This window comes from Pavona decussata, unplaced genomic scaffold (genome assembly GCF_977016875.1).
Source record: "Pavona decussata unplaced genomic scaffold, jaPavDecu1.1 SCAFFOLD_53, whole genome shotgun sequence".
Taxonomy (NCBI): Eukaryota; Metazoa; Cnidaria; class Anthozoa; order Scleractinia; family Agariciidae; genus Pavona; species Pavona decussata.
This window is the reverse complement of record NW_028145475.1, coordinates 2,953,392-2,969,168: the sequence shown is the minus strand read 5'-3', so window position 1 is coordinate 2,969,168 and position 15,777 is coordinate 2,953,392. Positions and strand designations below refer to the sequence as shown.

Below are 15,777 nucleotides of genomic sequence, written 5' to 3'. Positions count from 1 at the left end.
GTCCTTGTAAATAGCCAGCTGGTCCACCTCCAGCCAACTGGAATTCTTAGCCATTTTCTGTACGTCTTTCTGAGTGGTTTGTTTCATTATCCCTAGCATTTTTCCGTCAGAATTCTGGCGGTCCCCAGCAAACACACACGCTGTTAGAGCTCCATGTTGTAGGGCATCCCCAGCAGTTTTAACCATGTCAACCAAATCCTTCGGAGAATGTACCCAATGTACCAATGACTACTGGTCAGTACCAAGACCGATCGGCAGTTCCAAATCCGTTTCATCTCGTCATCTCGTCATGGTAGTTCTCAACGTTTTCTCTCTCCTTACTGACTGTCTTTCCTGGTGTCGAAGGGGCCGGCAACGTCGATAATAAGGCCGGCTTTTTTTTTTTTTTTTTGCTCCTTATTCAGAAGAATATCTGGCTTCTTGTGTTCATTGTGGTGATCTGTTTTGTATTTTGAAATCTTTCTAAATTGCACGCTAGATCTGGCTTTATCATCATCATCATCATCATCATCATCATCATCATCATCATCATCATTCTTCTTCTTCTTCTTCTTCTTCTTCTTCTTCTTCTTCTTATTATTATTATTATTATTATTATTATTATTATTATTATTATTATTATTATTATTATTATTATTAGAAAGGGTTGAAAACTGAGCAGAAATTCCTTGCAGAAATCACAATGCTAAGATCGCATTGTGATCCCCTTTGCCGGAAGTATAAAAGAAAGGAGCATACATTTTCGTTTTGTTAATGCGAAATGTCATAGTGGATACTATTTTTGAAACTGACGTCGGAAAGCGAATCATCGGGGGCCTCCTCGTATGAAACTTGAAGCGAGGAAACACAGAACTTGATTTTTCTGACTTAGCGAACCATGATGCATTTTAAATTTTGTCTTTAATTGAAAAACCGTGACCTAGGAACCACAGAAGATTGCCGTATGAATGGAGTCACCCATATTAATTTTTAACGACTCACGGGGAAGAAGAAAAGCACACAACGAAAGAGTGATACTGAAGATAAAGTTGTCCCCAACCGACAACGGCTGTTTCAAATAACTTGTTGGACCACTTGAAAAATTGCACTTTGATTTTCAGATTTTTGCGACTTTTTCGCGACTTTTCGGTTCCCCGTCACTGCGTGATCAAAGGCACGGTTAAGTACATGCAGGTGAATTTAAACGTTTGAATTTTACAATGTGGCCGGGGTTCTCTTATAACTTATAATAATGAGGTGGCCTTTTGGCAGGGGTCCACTGTACGTGATACAGATATGAAAATGTGATTTAAAATCAAATTTAAAAGTAATCAAAAGCAATATAAAAATAGAAGCTCACATAGCGCATTTTTATGAAATTCAACGATCACCATGCCGTCGCTAGCGTTTTATGGGGGTGGGGGTGGGGGGGGGGGAAGGGAGGGGCATTGCAGAAGGCGGTAGTCCTTAGCCGAGTCTGGGGGTATCCTACCCAATAACCTTGGAAATCGAGAGGCTCTGAAGTGATATTTTTAGTATTTTTCATGGTATATTTCTTCAATCGTGAACAACCGTGAGATGGCAGATATTTTTTACATATATATATTTTCAGGCCTCCAGGGTGTTGTCAGACTTGAAGCACATCGTGTTAACGGCACCCGACTTGAAATAATTTACTTCGTGGCCTGTGACTCGTTTAGATTTAATTTTGCTTTGGACGGCCATTTCCCAGGATTATAATTCGGAACCTACCTGACCAGTAACACCGGTGATTAGGGCTGTCCTAGCGTTGATTCCCTCAGTCTTGGGAAGAAAATTTGAACATACACTGGTATTTTTCATTGGAAGAGACATAATTTTCACCTTTACACACACGCAGACAGGTTGCTCAAATGACCGCTCAGTTCCTCAGTTACACTAAAAATGATAATTGCGCGAAATTAAAAATGACGTGTCCATTCATTACGCCTATGTTGGCCCTGGTGTGACACAAGAATCATCTAAAATCAGCCAGGTTCAGACGCCGAACTTTTCATGAGCGGAACCTAATACCTTGAATTAAGTACATGAAAAGTTCGGCGTCTGAATCAGTTGGGAACGGCAGTTTCAATTTGGAACGGCGCAGCCGTTCTTCCCGCCTGGCTCAGCCGGGAATTTCGGCTTTGGAACGGCTTTGATTCAGACGCCGAACTTTTCATGAGCCGAACCTAATGCATAAATTATTATAACGTATTTCAAAAAAAAATAAAATAAAAAACAAAAAATAAAAAAAGGCTAACATTTTGATTGGTTTTGCTTCAAGTAAATTAAGTTCGGCTAATTAAGTTTGGCGTCTGAATCAAAAGGTGGGATTTTCGTGATTTGGGCCGACCTTAATTTGAATTAAGTTCGGCTCATGAAACTCATGAAAAGTTCGGCGTCTGAACCGGGCCAAGAAACAATAAGGAATCTGAAAGACGTGTATGGTTTCAACTATTTTTTTTTTATCTAGGCAGTACGTCTTTGATCTTATTTTGAAGCAATTTGCCCCTCAGATCACCCACAACACGCAAAAAAGGGCTTTTTTTGGAAGTTAAACCGTTCTCGGAGATCACTTCAGTTTACTCCACATGTAAATTCGTATTGGCAACCACTAACCACATAGCCTTGCGTCTTCATTTGTTGTCAATCCATACAGTGATCTGATTCATTATCTTTGCGAAAAAGAACAACCAAATGACTTTAGCCGAGTGCAGAAATATCTGTTGCAGCGATGTTTCTTCATTCCACCCTCCTGGGTTCCTGCAGTGCTTACTGCGCATGCCATCTTGGTGAAGCTAGCCTCCCACCTAGACGTTCTTTGGGGTTCGTCACTCGTTCCTCCCAACCCCCCCCCCCCTACCCCCTCACGCGTGACGAACCCCTAAGAACGGTTAGGTGAAAGCAAGTCAACGCTAATCTCTTGAAGAGCTAATTTTGAGGCATAGGCAAAGAAAGTTTAATTCAAAACTGTAAGGCAAAAGTCATTGTTTATTAGTAATAAAACTAGGATGAAACTTCACTCTAATCCGTGATTAGCCTAATCGTGCTTAGCCTGCGAGCAAGCTCTCGGGGAAGAGGAGGGGAGATGGAGCTTCTTCCCCCACCCCCCCCCCCCCCACCCCGAGTAGGCTACATCGTGCTTTGACCTGGTTGTGAAAGTCCACTATGTGCAGGGTCCGTACACTTTTGTACGCAAATTCAAGATTTTTTCTTAACCATTACTTTTTTTTTCAGACTCAAGGTTGTGAGTCAAATCACACTCCCAGATGATAAGGAATTTCGGTTGACTAAATTTTGACAAAATTCGACTGTAGGTGTTGTAGCTTTGAGAAAAAAACTCCAGCCTTTTTTTTTTCATTTCATCCCCACACTTTATCTTTATTTTACATACTTTTTCCAGATTTGGAAAACTAGTTTACAGATTCCCGTACTTTTTCAACAAATTATTCCAGGCTCTGTACGAGCCCTGAATAAGTAGTTTCCATAACCTGTATAACATGGAGTTTTTACGGAGTGGAGTCATTGCAACCCTGCCAGAATTTGAGGTTAGTTCTCAAGGGCACTGGTGAATTTGAGTTTGAATTGCCAATAAATAGTTGCCCTCCCAACAATAATCAAATAACTAAATGCAGTCAAAGTACACTTTTGCCCGCCGGGGTACTCCCACACATGTCATATTGGAATGTCATTTTGTCTGAAACAAGGCAAAATGGGTATCAATTTTACAGGTCTGAAAATGGGTATGAATTTAAGAGGCAAGGTCTGAAAAGGGGTAGGGGGAAATTAAATATTTTGGTCTGAACTAGGGTCAGAGTTTCGAGAATTTAGCCACACACCCCCACCACAAATTCTGAGCAGTACTTCCCCCCGGGACTTTTGCATGTAGTACTGTAGGAACATCTCTCTTGTGTAAGTCAAGCATAAATCCCTAAGGGCCACATTCTCTACCATGCATTGACTAACCACTTGTAATATTCATGAGAAGGGTCTTCTTTTACTAGGACAATGTGGATATGTGATTCAGATATACAAGTTTGGTGGAAAAGCAGATTCTATTAAACAATTATCTAGGGAAGAGGGAGGGGGGGGGGGGGTGTAGGCTTGTTTTAATGTATTGAAATTCTTACTCAGTGCCAAGGCATTGAAGGGGAATAAAACTAAAGAACTTCCATCAAGTTTCAGGAATGAATAATTAATTTGCTTTTCTTTAATTATTCACAGCAAGTAAGTTGAACTACAGCTGTATTGGCCAAGTACACAGGCTACTGAGTAATGATTTCTCTTCAAAAGTACTGATTAATCTATTTTGCAGAAACAGCACACTGGACTTTGAACAAGAATTTTAGTGCCAGCCAAATATAAATGCAAAGCAGTATCTGAAAAGAGAAGCACATTATTGACAATTTTACACACTTACAGAGGGCAAAACTTATCAAAGTTGATCACAAGCCAGCTTAAACTAAAAGACCTACAATAAAGGGTGTCTTTCATGGGACATTCACTGCACGTGATAGAAACGTTTTCATGCAAGAATTCAGTGTCCGGTAAAGAACACCTCTTTTAGTTTGAAATCAGTCAGAAATTATTTCAAATAAAGTTTAACCTTCTCGTTGGTAAAATTGTCAATTCCTTAGCTCCAAACTTTCCCAGTTTCAGTCTGCACTGCACTATTAATTTCCTGGTGCCAAGGTTAATCCACAAGGAATTTTGTCTCTGCTTTAATGTAGTGGCAGTTTACACACTGTATGTCATCAAATCCGTCAAAATTAAGCCTTAAGGCAAAAAGCAAAGTAATATTGATCCACACATTTTAACACATGTACACTGAAAATCTGCACTATAATTTTTTGGCACCAAGGTTAATCTACAAGGAATTTTGTCTCTGCTTTAATGTAGTGGCAGTTTACACACTGTTTGTGATCAAATCCGCCAAAATTCAGCCTTTAGGCAAAAAGAAAAATAATATTGATCCACATATTTTAACACATGTACACTGAAAATCTGCACTACATACTAAAACTGGGCAAGTTTGGAACGTTTTTCTGACTTTTTGGCCAAAAAAAGCAATATATCCCCCTTTTGAACAGAACCCTTTACATTACGTTTTCCTAACCTCATCTAAATTAGTGTAAGTAACAAAAAATTCATAGGTTAATTGTTGAAATTTTAGCCATATGATCATAAAAAATAGAGAACTATGATTCTTACATGATAATGAATGTGTATGCCAAACTAGAACTTATTTGGAGCGGTCTAAATTTTACAGAAGAATTTCCACTGAGCATGGTTTTGCCAAGCCCTTCAATAAAATTCATGCTTCTAGTCAGAAATGTACAAAAGGCATATCCTCCATAAAGTATTGAAAAGATCTTGTTAATTAATTTCAAGAATTTCTTTACAAAAGAGGGCAGCTATAGGATTTCTGAACACCCTTCTGGTTAATAGAGAACCACATCCTCAAACTTAGCAACAAAAAATACTATAAGATACTAAGGCACGTCCCACATGCCACTCAAATTATGCAACTCAGTGCCGAACCTAAATCATAAAATAAGGTTTGGCACATGAGTGGGGCTGCATCTGAAGCTGGCCTTATAAATCCAATGTTTGCATTTATCGCCTTCAAACAGGAAGGGCCTGAATATCCAAAGGTCCATTTCATGATGTGTGGGGCTGTGAAAGGAAAAAAAATCACAAAAAAATTAACCACTGTGGCATTGATTCAATGTAATTTCATAATCTGTAGTTATAGTAGCATAATCAAAATTAACTCCCTGTATTTTTGTTGGATTTGCATAACAAGCTTCTGACGCTTCAAGGTGGATTGCTACTTGACTGGTACATGGCTTAACGATCAAACATTTCTGTCCAAACATCATGTTGGAGGAACATGTTTCACCGTTTAGAAAAACCTGTCTCAGCTTTGCATTTATGTGGGCTCACTTTGTTGAATGCTTAGTCAAACACTGTTTGCCTGTTTAGCCACTAAATGTTTTGTGTGACAAACATGTCAGACCAAATTGTTTGATTGTTTAGCTGGGACTTAATTGAAGTAAATTGTCAATCTTCACATGGCCTAAACAACTTCATTAATCATGTTCATGTGAAGGTCAACTTGCAACCACATAAAGTTCCGTTACAGCTTGCAAAAGATGACATTTGAGCCACTTCAAATCGTACAGCATACTTTTCGTACAACAAATCTAGTTATAAGTTCATCTTAGTGCCTTGTCCTGGATGTGCAACTTTAAAATCATTTTGGCAAATATTTATGGAGTACCCTACCTCAAAAAAGGATGGTTCATTCCAGTAGTCTGAAATGTCAGCCGTCTCCACCCCCTAACCCACAGGGGGTGCGGGAGAGAGAGAGGTCTGAATTCTGAACATTATAATGCCATCCAGTGACATCACATACTTTTGCGAATATGGTAGGCAGTTTTTGATTGGTTCTTACCTAATTGAAATAGATAACCATTTCTTATGGTAGGCAGTTTTTGATTGGTTCTTACCTAATTGAAATAGATAACCATTTCTTATTGGTCAAACTTGGGAAAACAGATATTTCATTTCGGCGGCAAATATAAAGTGTTGACAGGCCAGACACAACTCGCTAGTTCATGGTGTGAAAAAGTGACTTCTCGTTTAACGTTTTTGCTCTCACGAGTAGATAAATGAGAGGCTCTTTCAATATTTCTTGAGCAAATGGTTGGTTTCAAGGTGTTTTTGAGGTTAATTAGACAACGCCAGGTGGTAAGTTGTGAAGAAGTTGTTTCTCGTTTTGTTGTAAAGCCGACTTCCATTCCGTGAATTTAATCTCAGAGGTTATTTTTTCAATGAGATTGTGTTGATAGCCTCTTGCCTGAAGGTGCATTTTGAAGTTGGTGGTATTGCAATAGAATGATTTCACTGAGTAGTTGGTCCTCAGAAGTCTCAGCGATTCTACAATCAAGCTGGAATCATTGACATTCGCACGCACTTTAAACCTACAGAGACTTTCCAGTACACACTTTTCCCCGGCATTTTTCTTCCTGCCACCCACTGGGGTAAGAAAAGGACTCATAAAAAATGAAGCCCTGAGACTTCTTAGAAACAATTCCTCTGCAAAATCATTCTATTACAACATCAGCCACTTCAAAACGCACTTTCAGGCCAGAGGCTACCCCCACAATCTCATTGAAAAAATAACCTCTGATTTTCACTGAACGGAAATCGGCTTCACAACAAAACAATAAAGTGCAAAACAAAATTCTTTCATTTGTCACAACTTACCACCCGGCTTTGCCTAACCTCAAAAACATCTTGAGGAGCAAATGACTTTTAATTCAAAACCAACCATTGCTTCGAGAAATATTCTGAACGAACTACTCTTATTTCATCCAAAAAAAAAAAAACAGTCAAAAAAAGCAAAACCATAACGAGAATTCACTTTCAATTCATCTTCGGTGGAAAATGAAGTGCAATCCCGTACATACATTCTTGATGCTTTGTCTTCAAATTTTACGGCTTACAAAATGCACACAACCTCCTACATTATGCATGCTGAAATGCACGCCGGGCGCTTCCATCACTCATGGCCGCCATTTTGTTTAAGAGGTTTTTATTTATGCAAAATTGCATAAATTACTGTGTGACGTCAACGGACGGCATTATAACGCTCGGAATTCAGACGTCTCTCTCTCCCGCACCCCTGGGGGTTAGGGGGAGGAGACGGCTGACATTTCAGACTATCATTCTAGGTGAACTTTGAGTATCTTAAGCAAACTGTTTGAGCAAATGAACTACTTTTGGTAAGGAAAAGTATGAAAACTTGGCTCATCCAAGGGCAGCTCACCTAGTTACCAAGAACATCTTTACCACGCTCCATACAAAAAGGCCCTTCGTGCACTAATCAAATATGCAAAAATTATAAATACTGAAAGTATTCCTGGAATGTTTATGAGGTGCAACCAAAACAATAAAACTAAACCACAAGCTATTTGATGTTGAAGGATTCGTTGGTCTGAAATCAGAATAACCCGCCATCAACTTGTCAACTCTCTTAGTGTGACCTGATTAATCATATTTTTAGTGAATGGAAGGTCGACCATTCCAGTTATTATGTACACAACTTGATCAGTTGCAAAAAATAAGCCTAAAAAAAATCCTGGCTTGTGGACATTATGGGATTGAAAACATGACTCCTGCAATACAAGTGAAGTTATGTAAATAATTGCGACGATCTTCCATTCAATACACGTAAAATCAGCAGTTCAAATATATGATACTTCACATACTCTTTTTCAAATGATATGTTGCCAGAGGCCTTACGACATCCATGAAATGCAGTACAACAAACGAGCATGCTGTTTTCAGCTATTAAAACTTCCGGTATCTTCAGAAATATAGGCGTTCCTCACGGCGTCGATCGGAAATACAGTATTAAGCTTAAATACACTGAACGTCTTATATTATTGCCAAATAAGCCTTACATGAGCTTATAACATTTGCTGTGAATGATATGCATGTTCTACCTCCCCATGTCAAAAAAAAATTCAGCAAGTAATACGCTCTTTTCAAGTTTAATGCCCATTTGCAGCCCAGAGTGTATTCCGAATACGTCCCACGCCAAAGATACGCCAAGAGTTTCGAAGTTCTACAGCAAGCTAAAAGCGGCCAAGCGCTTTAATACGCCAGGGACATCAGATTTTGTCAACAAAGAATTCCAACGACTGAAGCATAGTTTTATAGGCTTACGTCAGTTCAGTTTAAACAGAAACAGACAAACCAGAAACTTACCTTAAAGGTATGTTAAGTATTTTGTGGTTGAGAAAATAACAGTTGTCGTATTGATTGATTTTCAAAACGACCTGGCAAGTTTGAGCACAAACCACCGCCGCCATTTTGGGTTTTTCGCTTTCAACATGACGTCATCAGAAAGAACAATAGACGAGACGGGCAAGTTCAGGCATACACGGCGTCTTTCTGACCTTCGTGACAAACAGTTTCCCTCGCAAATGATATTCGATTGTAAAGGGCCAATCAGAGACAATTAGCCGGACATAAACACCAATCATCGGCAATATATTTTTCCAGTCATAACGCGCTAGGAATCGAAAATCAAAGGGATTTTCACTTGACTTGTTGACTTGTGGCATGGCGTCTAGAAGTTCTGCAGTGGATACATTTCTGGAGCAAATAGATCTCACAAAATACTGTGAGAGTTTTCAAAGCCAGGGCTATGAAACAGCGTTCGATTTGTGTGTATTGGCAGACAAAGATCTCGATTCGCTGGGAATCGTAGATCAAGAGGAGAGAGCAAAAATTTTGTCAGCCGGTAGGTTGTATATTTTTATTTGTTGCATTGTCTGTATAAAATATATTAACCAAACGTAATATTTGACATTTACCATCTGCGGCAACCATAATTCCTTTCAGCGACTTTATCGGTATTAAAAGCAGGATTTATCTTAATGTAGGGGTTGCAAGAGGTTTTTCAGAGTGGTTTGAAATTATCAGTATCTCCTTTTTTGTCAGCGATATTTCGTTACTGAGAGTTTGACTCCAACGATTGTAATACACTCTAAATTCTATTGATTTGTTTGTCTCTCAGCCGCACAGCTAGATATTCGTTTATGGATGAAGGATCTTGGACTGGAACGTTACCTCAAAGAGTTCACTGGACATGGAATCAGTAATGTCAAAGATCTGAAGACAGCACCTGAACTTACAGATGAACTTCTCAGAGACACTTTCAGAATTACAATTCCTGGGCACAGAAACAGAATTAAGTGGGCAGGTAAGTATTTGCATTTGATGCTGTCTAAAATTATATATTCTTTTCACGATTCAAAATAATTCAAATCGCTTTTAAGCAAATTTCTACAGGTGAACTGCTTGAGTTTCCGCCTGCATGGTTTCGTCAGGCATTCTGTTGATCTTTGGGACCACTGATTTTAATCAGTGATGTACAGTGATTTCAGTTAAATTTCGGGTATGAGGAAAACAGCGTAAAATAGAAGGGATATTGCCCTATTAAAATTAGAACGGGGTTCCCCCTAAACAGCACTGATTTCATTTCATTAATAATAGCTTAAACGTCCTTTAACCCTGGTGACCTATAACACTGAATACTATTGTTTTTGCTTATGTAAAAAATAAGTAATAGAGGAAACCATTTCAATGTACAATGCACGCGAACAGCTGTCCTCGTTGCAGTGTGTTCTACGCTCCGCATGATATCCTCACACAGTCGGTTAGGTTTCGGCAATCTCTCAACTTCTCGCCGTTCGCTGTTCATTTCTTGTTCCCGATAGAATATAGCTCTTTTCCGTTCACGCGGTCGGTAAACTTGTGGATGGCAATGTTAGTTTATAGCCCTGAAACAATCAAAATCACAATCGGAAAGACCACGAGCACGGTGTCAAGGTACAACCTTGATTTTACTTCACATTGCGTTGCAGTGAAGACCGGCACGTCTTCTAGGATTCTTTGTTCGAGGTTCTCCAATGATGGACGGATTTAAAACTGATGTTATACTGATTACAGAGTGTAGAACTCTAGCAGTTTGCCTGGTTAGTTAAGGAAAGGATTTAGGAACTGTGTAGTTAAATTCAAGAAAGGCGAACAAAGACTGAGTTTCTTTAGTACAGGATAATAAGACGCTGCAGTTTGCTAACTGCAAGTCAGTTCCTTTTAATGGTTGCGTTCCATGATTTTACTGCTAAGATTAGATTTCTTGGCCTAGGATCTTTTCCTGAACTTCACTTCTCATAGGAATTTGCTTCAGTTTTTGTGGTTAAAACGTGATTAACAGGCGAAGAAATATGTCGGACTTGCAGTGATTTGAAAGTTTCTCACTCTCACTCAAGTTCCCATTTGATATTGCTTATCGCAGTTTTATTTCAGCTAAAGAGCATTCTAAACCTTTTCTAGAAATGCGAAGATCTTTCAATTTTCCAAAATAAGTAGAGATTGAAGAGTTATTTTCGGTTTGTACACTGCTCTTCCTATACATTTTAACAGTGGCGACTTTTCAGCACGGCCATGACTGAGCTTTCATGCCGAGCCGAGTCGACCCCGACCGCATGGCGTTTCGGCTTAACTCAATTTGAAGGTCTTTTAACACTTTTAACAGAGTTTTAAATGTTTCAAAAAGTAGGTGTAGTATATATATACTTTTTACTTAATCCTCTGTGCCAGTAATCAGGTAATTGTCTTACGAAGAATCAATGGTTAGTTTCGGTGCAAAAAACCGACAGAAATATGTTTTGATGTACAACTTAAACAGACTCTCCCGTCTTGCAGTAAATTTGTTATAAGTATCTCACTCAAACTGTTTTTATGTTATCTTACGTTCACCTTTCCTTCCCTCAATGTGGCAGAATTATTTTGTGATAAAATGGCTGAGTTCAAGAACTCAAGTTTAGCTAGAGAGTCGAAAGTTCCGAAGCTAACTGTCAGCTGATTGAAACATGTCTCTCTCTCTCTCTGTCTCTCCTTCATCTCAGTTGTTTGATGTCATTTTTATTGAGAGTTGTTGCTCTCATTAATGTTTCACTGAGTAAAAACGCTTTAACGTTAGTTTGTAAATAATCAGTTAGTAATAAAACTTCTTGGTAGTCAAAAGTGTTTAGTATTATAGAGCTGGTGTCGAAGCTGGCGAAAACAGTAATTTGAAATGACCTCCAATTCTCCTGTGTTCTACATAACACTGTTTTAACCCTGAAACTTTAATATACAACTACAGACACTGCACATGTTTCCACTGAAATACACTGCACAAGATCGTCTTTTAGATTGATTTATTTGGCCATTTTTTCTCCTTCAGTAAAACATTTAAAAGGTTACAGTACACAGGAACATGTGACGGCTCAAGTAGTAGTGCTTGGTTATTGGGGAAAACCGCCAGAAATGAAGGAAAGTAAACATCAATTCCTCATGGTTCCTGGATATCTGAAATCGGACAAAGGAGAAGGTATGTGTGGATCTTCAACTAGAGAATATGTATGCTTTGTCTAAAGAAAGAGAAAGTTACCATTTAGATAATTCAGACGATAATGTCACACAGTTTAGCTTTGAAACAGTATATTCAGACAGTACTTATTGCTTGTCATGAAGGGAACTGAGTTCTTGAAATATAGTCACTGAGTCTGTCAGCCAATTACTGTTAGTTTTCTAATAAACCTGACAAGTTTCATTCAGTCAGTAAGGCACTCAGAGGTGGCCTGGTTGTAGTGAATCATGAATTAACAAATCAGTCAAGTTGTGTGCCAGATGAAGCAGTTTCAGTTGCCACTGAGATTCTTCTTTAGAACAGTTGGATCAGACAGCCAGCCAGTCATCCATACTGCTTAGCATTCAGGCAGTGGGCATGCCAGTCAGTCAGGATGGCAACCGGTCAATCAGTCAGTCAGTCAGTCAGAGAGTCAGGCAGTCAGTCAGTCAGTCAGTCAGTCAGTCAGTCAGTCAGTCAGTCAGGATGGCAACCGGTCAATCAGTCAGTCAGTCAGTCAGTCAGAGAGTCAGGCAGTCATTTAGTAAATCAGACAGTCAGTGAGTCAGTCAGTCAGCCATCCAGTCATTTAGTCAATCAGACAGTCGGTCAGTTACCCAGACAGTCAGTCAGTCAGAGAGTTAGTCAATCAGACAGTCAGTCAGCCATCCAGTCATTTAGTGAGTCAGAGAGTCAGTGAGTCAGTCAGCCATCCAAACATTTAATCAATTAGACAGTCAGTGAGTCAGTCAGTCAGCCATCCAGTCATTTAGTCAATCAGACAGCCAGTGAGTGAGTCAGTTACCCAGACAGTCAGTTAGTCAGCCAGCCAGTCAGTCAGGCAATCAACCAGTGTGTCAGTCAGTCAGTCAGTCAGTCAGTCAGCCAGTCAGCCAGTCAGCCAGTCAGTCAGCCAGTCAGTCAGTCAGCCAGTCTGTCAGTCAGTCAATCAACCAGTAAATCTATCAGTCAGTCAGTCGATCAGTGAATCAGTCACTCATTCACCCAGTCAGCCAAGTAACCAACCATTCTTAGGCAGGTAGTTTGGCCAGTTTATAGTAAGCTAATCATAACAGCCTTTCACTTAGCCGGCCTTCATCAAAACTAACTAGTTAGTCAGACAGACAGTCAATGAGTGATTAACAGTACTTAAGTCAGTTAGTCAGTCAGTAAATCAACCATACAATCAAATGCAGTAAGGCTTATGCGAGTTTGGTTTGTTAGTTCTGAAGCTATCCATTAAGTAAATTAGCTTTTAAGCAAGACAACCAACAATCTGGTTAGTGTGACAGCTAGCTTCTCACTTATTTTTCTCACTGTGTTAGTTATTCAATATGTCATTCAGCCAATTAAACAGTCCGCAACATGACCAACTATTTTGGCTGTTAATTGTTGATTCAGTTAATTTTAAAGTTTGTTATAGCTGGTCAGGCAGTCATGCTGTCAATCAATCAGGCTGTCAATAAATCAGGCAGTTAATTACTCCTCTATACTAATGATTTGCGTTTGTGTAAAAATGGAAAATCGAGAAAATAACCACTAATGGCGTTCGTTGTTCTCAGGTGCTTTATCATCAGAGTTGATTCAATTTACCGTGGACTCTGGAAGTGAAGTCAGCGTAACTGCGACCGAGCAATTAATATCTGAGCTAAAACTGGACTATCTACAGAACATCGAAAGTAGGGGCGTACATGCAGTGGCGGACAAACCCACCTACAAAGGGGTGCTTAAGCTTGGCAAGGAAGAAATCGAAGTCGAGGTATGATGGCCACAGTGTTGCTTTGCTTGTAAAATTACTTCGTGTGGGAGGGGTGAGAGGATTTCAGACCTGTTAGGTCTGTTAGGGCGATTTACTTTAAAGTGAAAATTTCATATAATCACATTAAGAATGCCTGAAAAGATTTGAAATAATGGGCATTGGTATTTTTCCTAACTGACTACAACGACCTACCTTGAATTTTTTTAAATATAAAAAGTGGATCTCTTAACAACAACAACAAAAACATTTTAAAAAAGCAAAGAAACAGTCAATTCCAGCCTCTTTGATATAGTCATTTTATTGCATTTAGTACACAATTGTGAAAGACTGCGAAAAGTCTTTTACATTTCCCCTGATGCTCGAAGTCTTCACAAAAAACTGCCCCTTATGGAGAATTGTAGCCATCTGTTATAACTACTGAAGTCTTAAAATATGGTACTTAAAGCGCAGATGATATGTTTTGCTGGCCGTGGATTTTATAGTGCAAAGCGCAGAGCTCAAGTTTAGACTGTAGATCGGGGGTAACTGCACTTGAAATGTTAAAATACAGACTGCAGACTGAACATTAAAGTTAGCTATATATCTTGGGGTTTAGAAAAAGTCTGCATCAGTTTTAGTCCCGGCCAGCAATCTGCATTTCTCAGGACTGACCGTGGTCGTCACGGATTTTTATTAATCAGTGATTCTATTCTACGTACGTATACCAAGTTGCGAAGAACGAAAGATATGCACTGATTTGTAATGTTGTTGACTGGTTATTTTTTGTTTACAGGTAATGCCCGACCAATTTTCTACAGTGGGAGGTACAGTGATGAAACAGTTTAAACATTATATCGATGGAACATCACATCGATGGCTGAAGGACGATGACTAATATTCGAGCCGCATCTGCACTCCGTATCAATTTGTGATTTACGGTTTTGCTGGCGAGACCGGAAGTCATAACACTTTTAAAGTGGGCAGAGTAGCCTGGGCAACAACCGTTCCCGCGTGGTTTTTGTACGTTTTACGCTGTTTGCCCATGCAGAAAGAAAAGGAATAGTTTTCGCGCGATGAAAAAGCGAAAAACTCACAAAGCCCTACCGAATCGTTTGCTACTCAGGCTATGGACAGAGTGAAGGAGAGGATTAAGGGACGAATATACCCCGGCATTTCCAGTATCGGATTTTAATGAAGGAATTTTCAATTGCACATTTTAGCTGAATAGGAACTAAAAAGTTCATTTGTAATGGCGAATTTCAAATTCAAAAAGGCATTTTTTTTTTTAAGTGTTCAGTTGTAAGCAAATCCAAGGAGAAATTTTAATATTTAAGATGTTTTTTGGAGGTTATAGTTAATATTTTTTTGGACGAAAGTGGTTCAATAATAATTATTTGCATATGGGGAGAATCCCGAAGAATACGTTATGTTGATATGGTATTTTAAAATGTCCCTGTTGTTTGCGCAAAGACAAACTGAGCTTCAGCGCCGAGGCCAGGAGAAAGTAAATATTGAGAACAGATTAAATGAGTCGAGGGCTCCGGTGTCGGCAAAGTAGGACTTAGTAGTATTCATAGGTCACAATCAAGAGGTCCGGATTCGATTCGTTGGTCGACCTATAGCCTGCGAGCAAGCTCTCGGGGTGGGGGGAAGGGGGAGAGAAGAAGGAGTTCCATTCGTGAAGTTTGCGAGAATTTCTCGAAATAAACTAAGGTTCGCTCCTCCTCCCCTCCCCGCTCCTCCTCTTCCCCGAGAGCTAGTCGACCTTAGACTAGATCGCCCTAGTTCCCAGATTTCTCTCGGCTCACAAAGTAATGAACTGACGCTCTGCGATAACTTTGCCTTTGCGCAAAACCGCACAAAAACGTTTGCGTTAAATATTTGTTCCGCTCTAAGAGAAAAATAGAAAAAAATAGAATCATCATGTCATCTTGACTTCAAAAAAGTAAATTAACAAATAATCAGATAAATTAATTGATGGAGTGAGTGATATGATATCAATTGAAATTTGTACATAACAATTTCTAGAACTTACTTTTAGTTGCTTTAAGATGTTCAAAAAATAAAA

At 39.3% G+C, this 15,777-nt stretch overlaps 1 protein-coding gene and 1 long non-coding RNA gene across 2 annotated transcripts; one reads left to right on the top strand and one right to left on the bottom strand.

The window, feature by feature from the left end:
• Nucleotides 1-4,185: 4,185 nt before the first annotated feature.
• Nucleotides 4,186-8,894, bottom strand: LOC146480497 (uncharacterized). Its single transcript, XR_014864714.1, has 2 exons — nucleotides 8,776-8,894; nucleotides 4,186-5,673 (listed from the first exon to the last, which is right to left on the bottom strand). It is a non-coding gene; the product is annotated as an uncharacterized LOC146480497 (long non-coding RNA).
• A 93-nt stretch (nucleotides 8,895-8,987) lies between these two features.
• On the top strand, nucleotides 8,988-15,373 carry LOC146480496 (uncharacterized). Its single transcript, XM_085109676.1, has 5 exons — nucleotides 8,988-9,313; nucleotides 9,590-9,775; nucleotides 11,807-11,953; nucleotides 13,534-13,730; nucleotides 14,503-15,373. The coding sequence occupies exons 1-5, from the start codon at nucleotides 9,133-9,135 to the stop codon at nucleotides 14,602-14,604; spliced, it is 813 nt and encodes a 270-aa protein (XP_084965802.1). The 5' UTR covers nucleotides 8,988-9,132; the 3' UTR covers nucleotides 14,605-15,373.
• The last annotated feature ends 404 nt before the right edge of the window (nucleotides 15,374-15,777 follow it).

Excerpts from the sequence above, each read along its gene's own strand:
- LOC146480496 (XM_085109676.1), top strand. The coding sequence starts at position 9,133 with ATGGCGTCTAGAAGTTCTGCAGTGGATACATTTCTGGAGCAAATAGAT. Across the intron at positions 9,776-11,806 it reads AAACAGAATTAAGTGGGCAG|TAAAACATTTAAAAGGTTAC; the intron begins GTAAGTATTTGC and ends TTTCTCCTTCAG. Across the intron at positions 11,954-13,533 it reads GAAATCGGACAAAGGAGAAG|GTGCTTTATCATCAGAGTTG; the intron begins GTATGTGTGGAT and ends CGTTGTTCTCAG.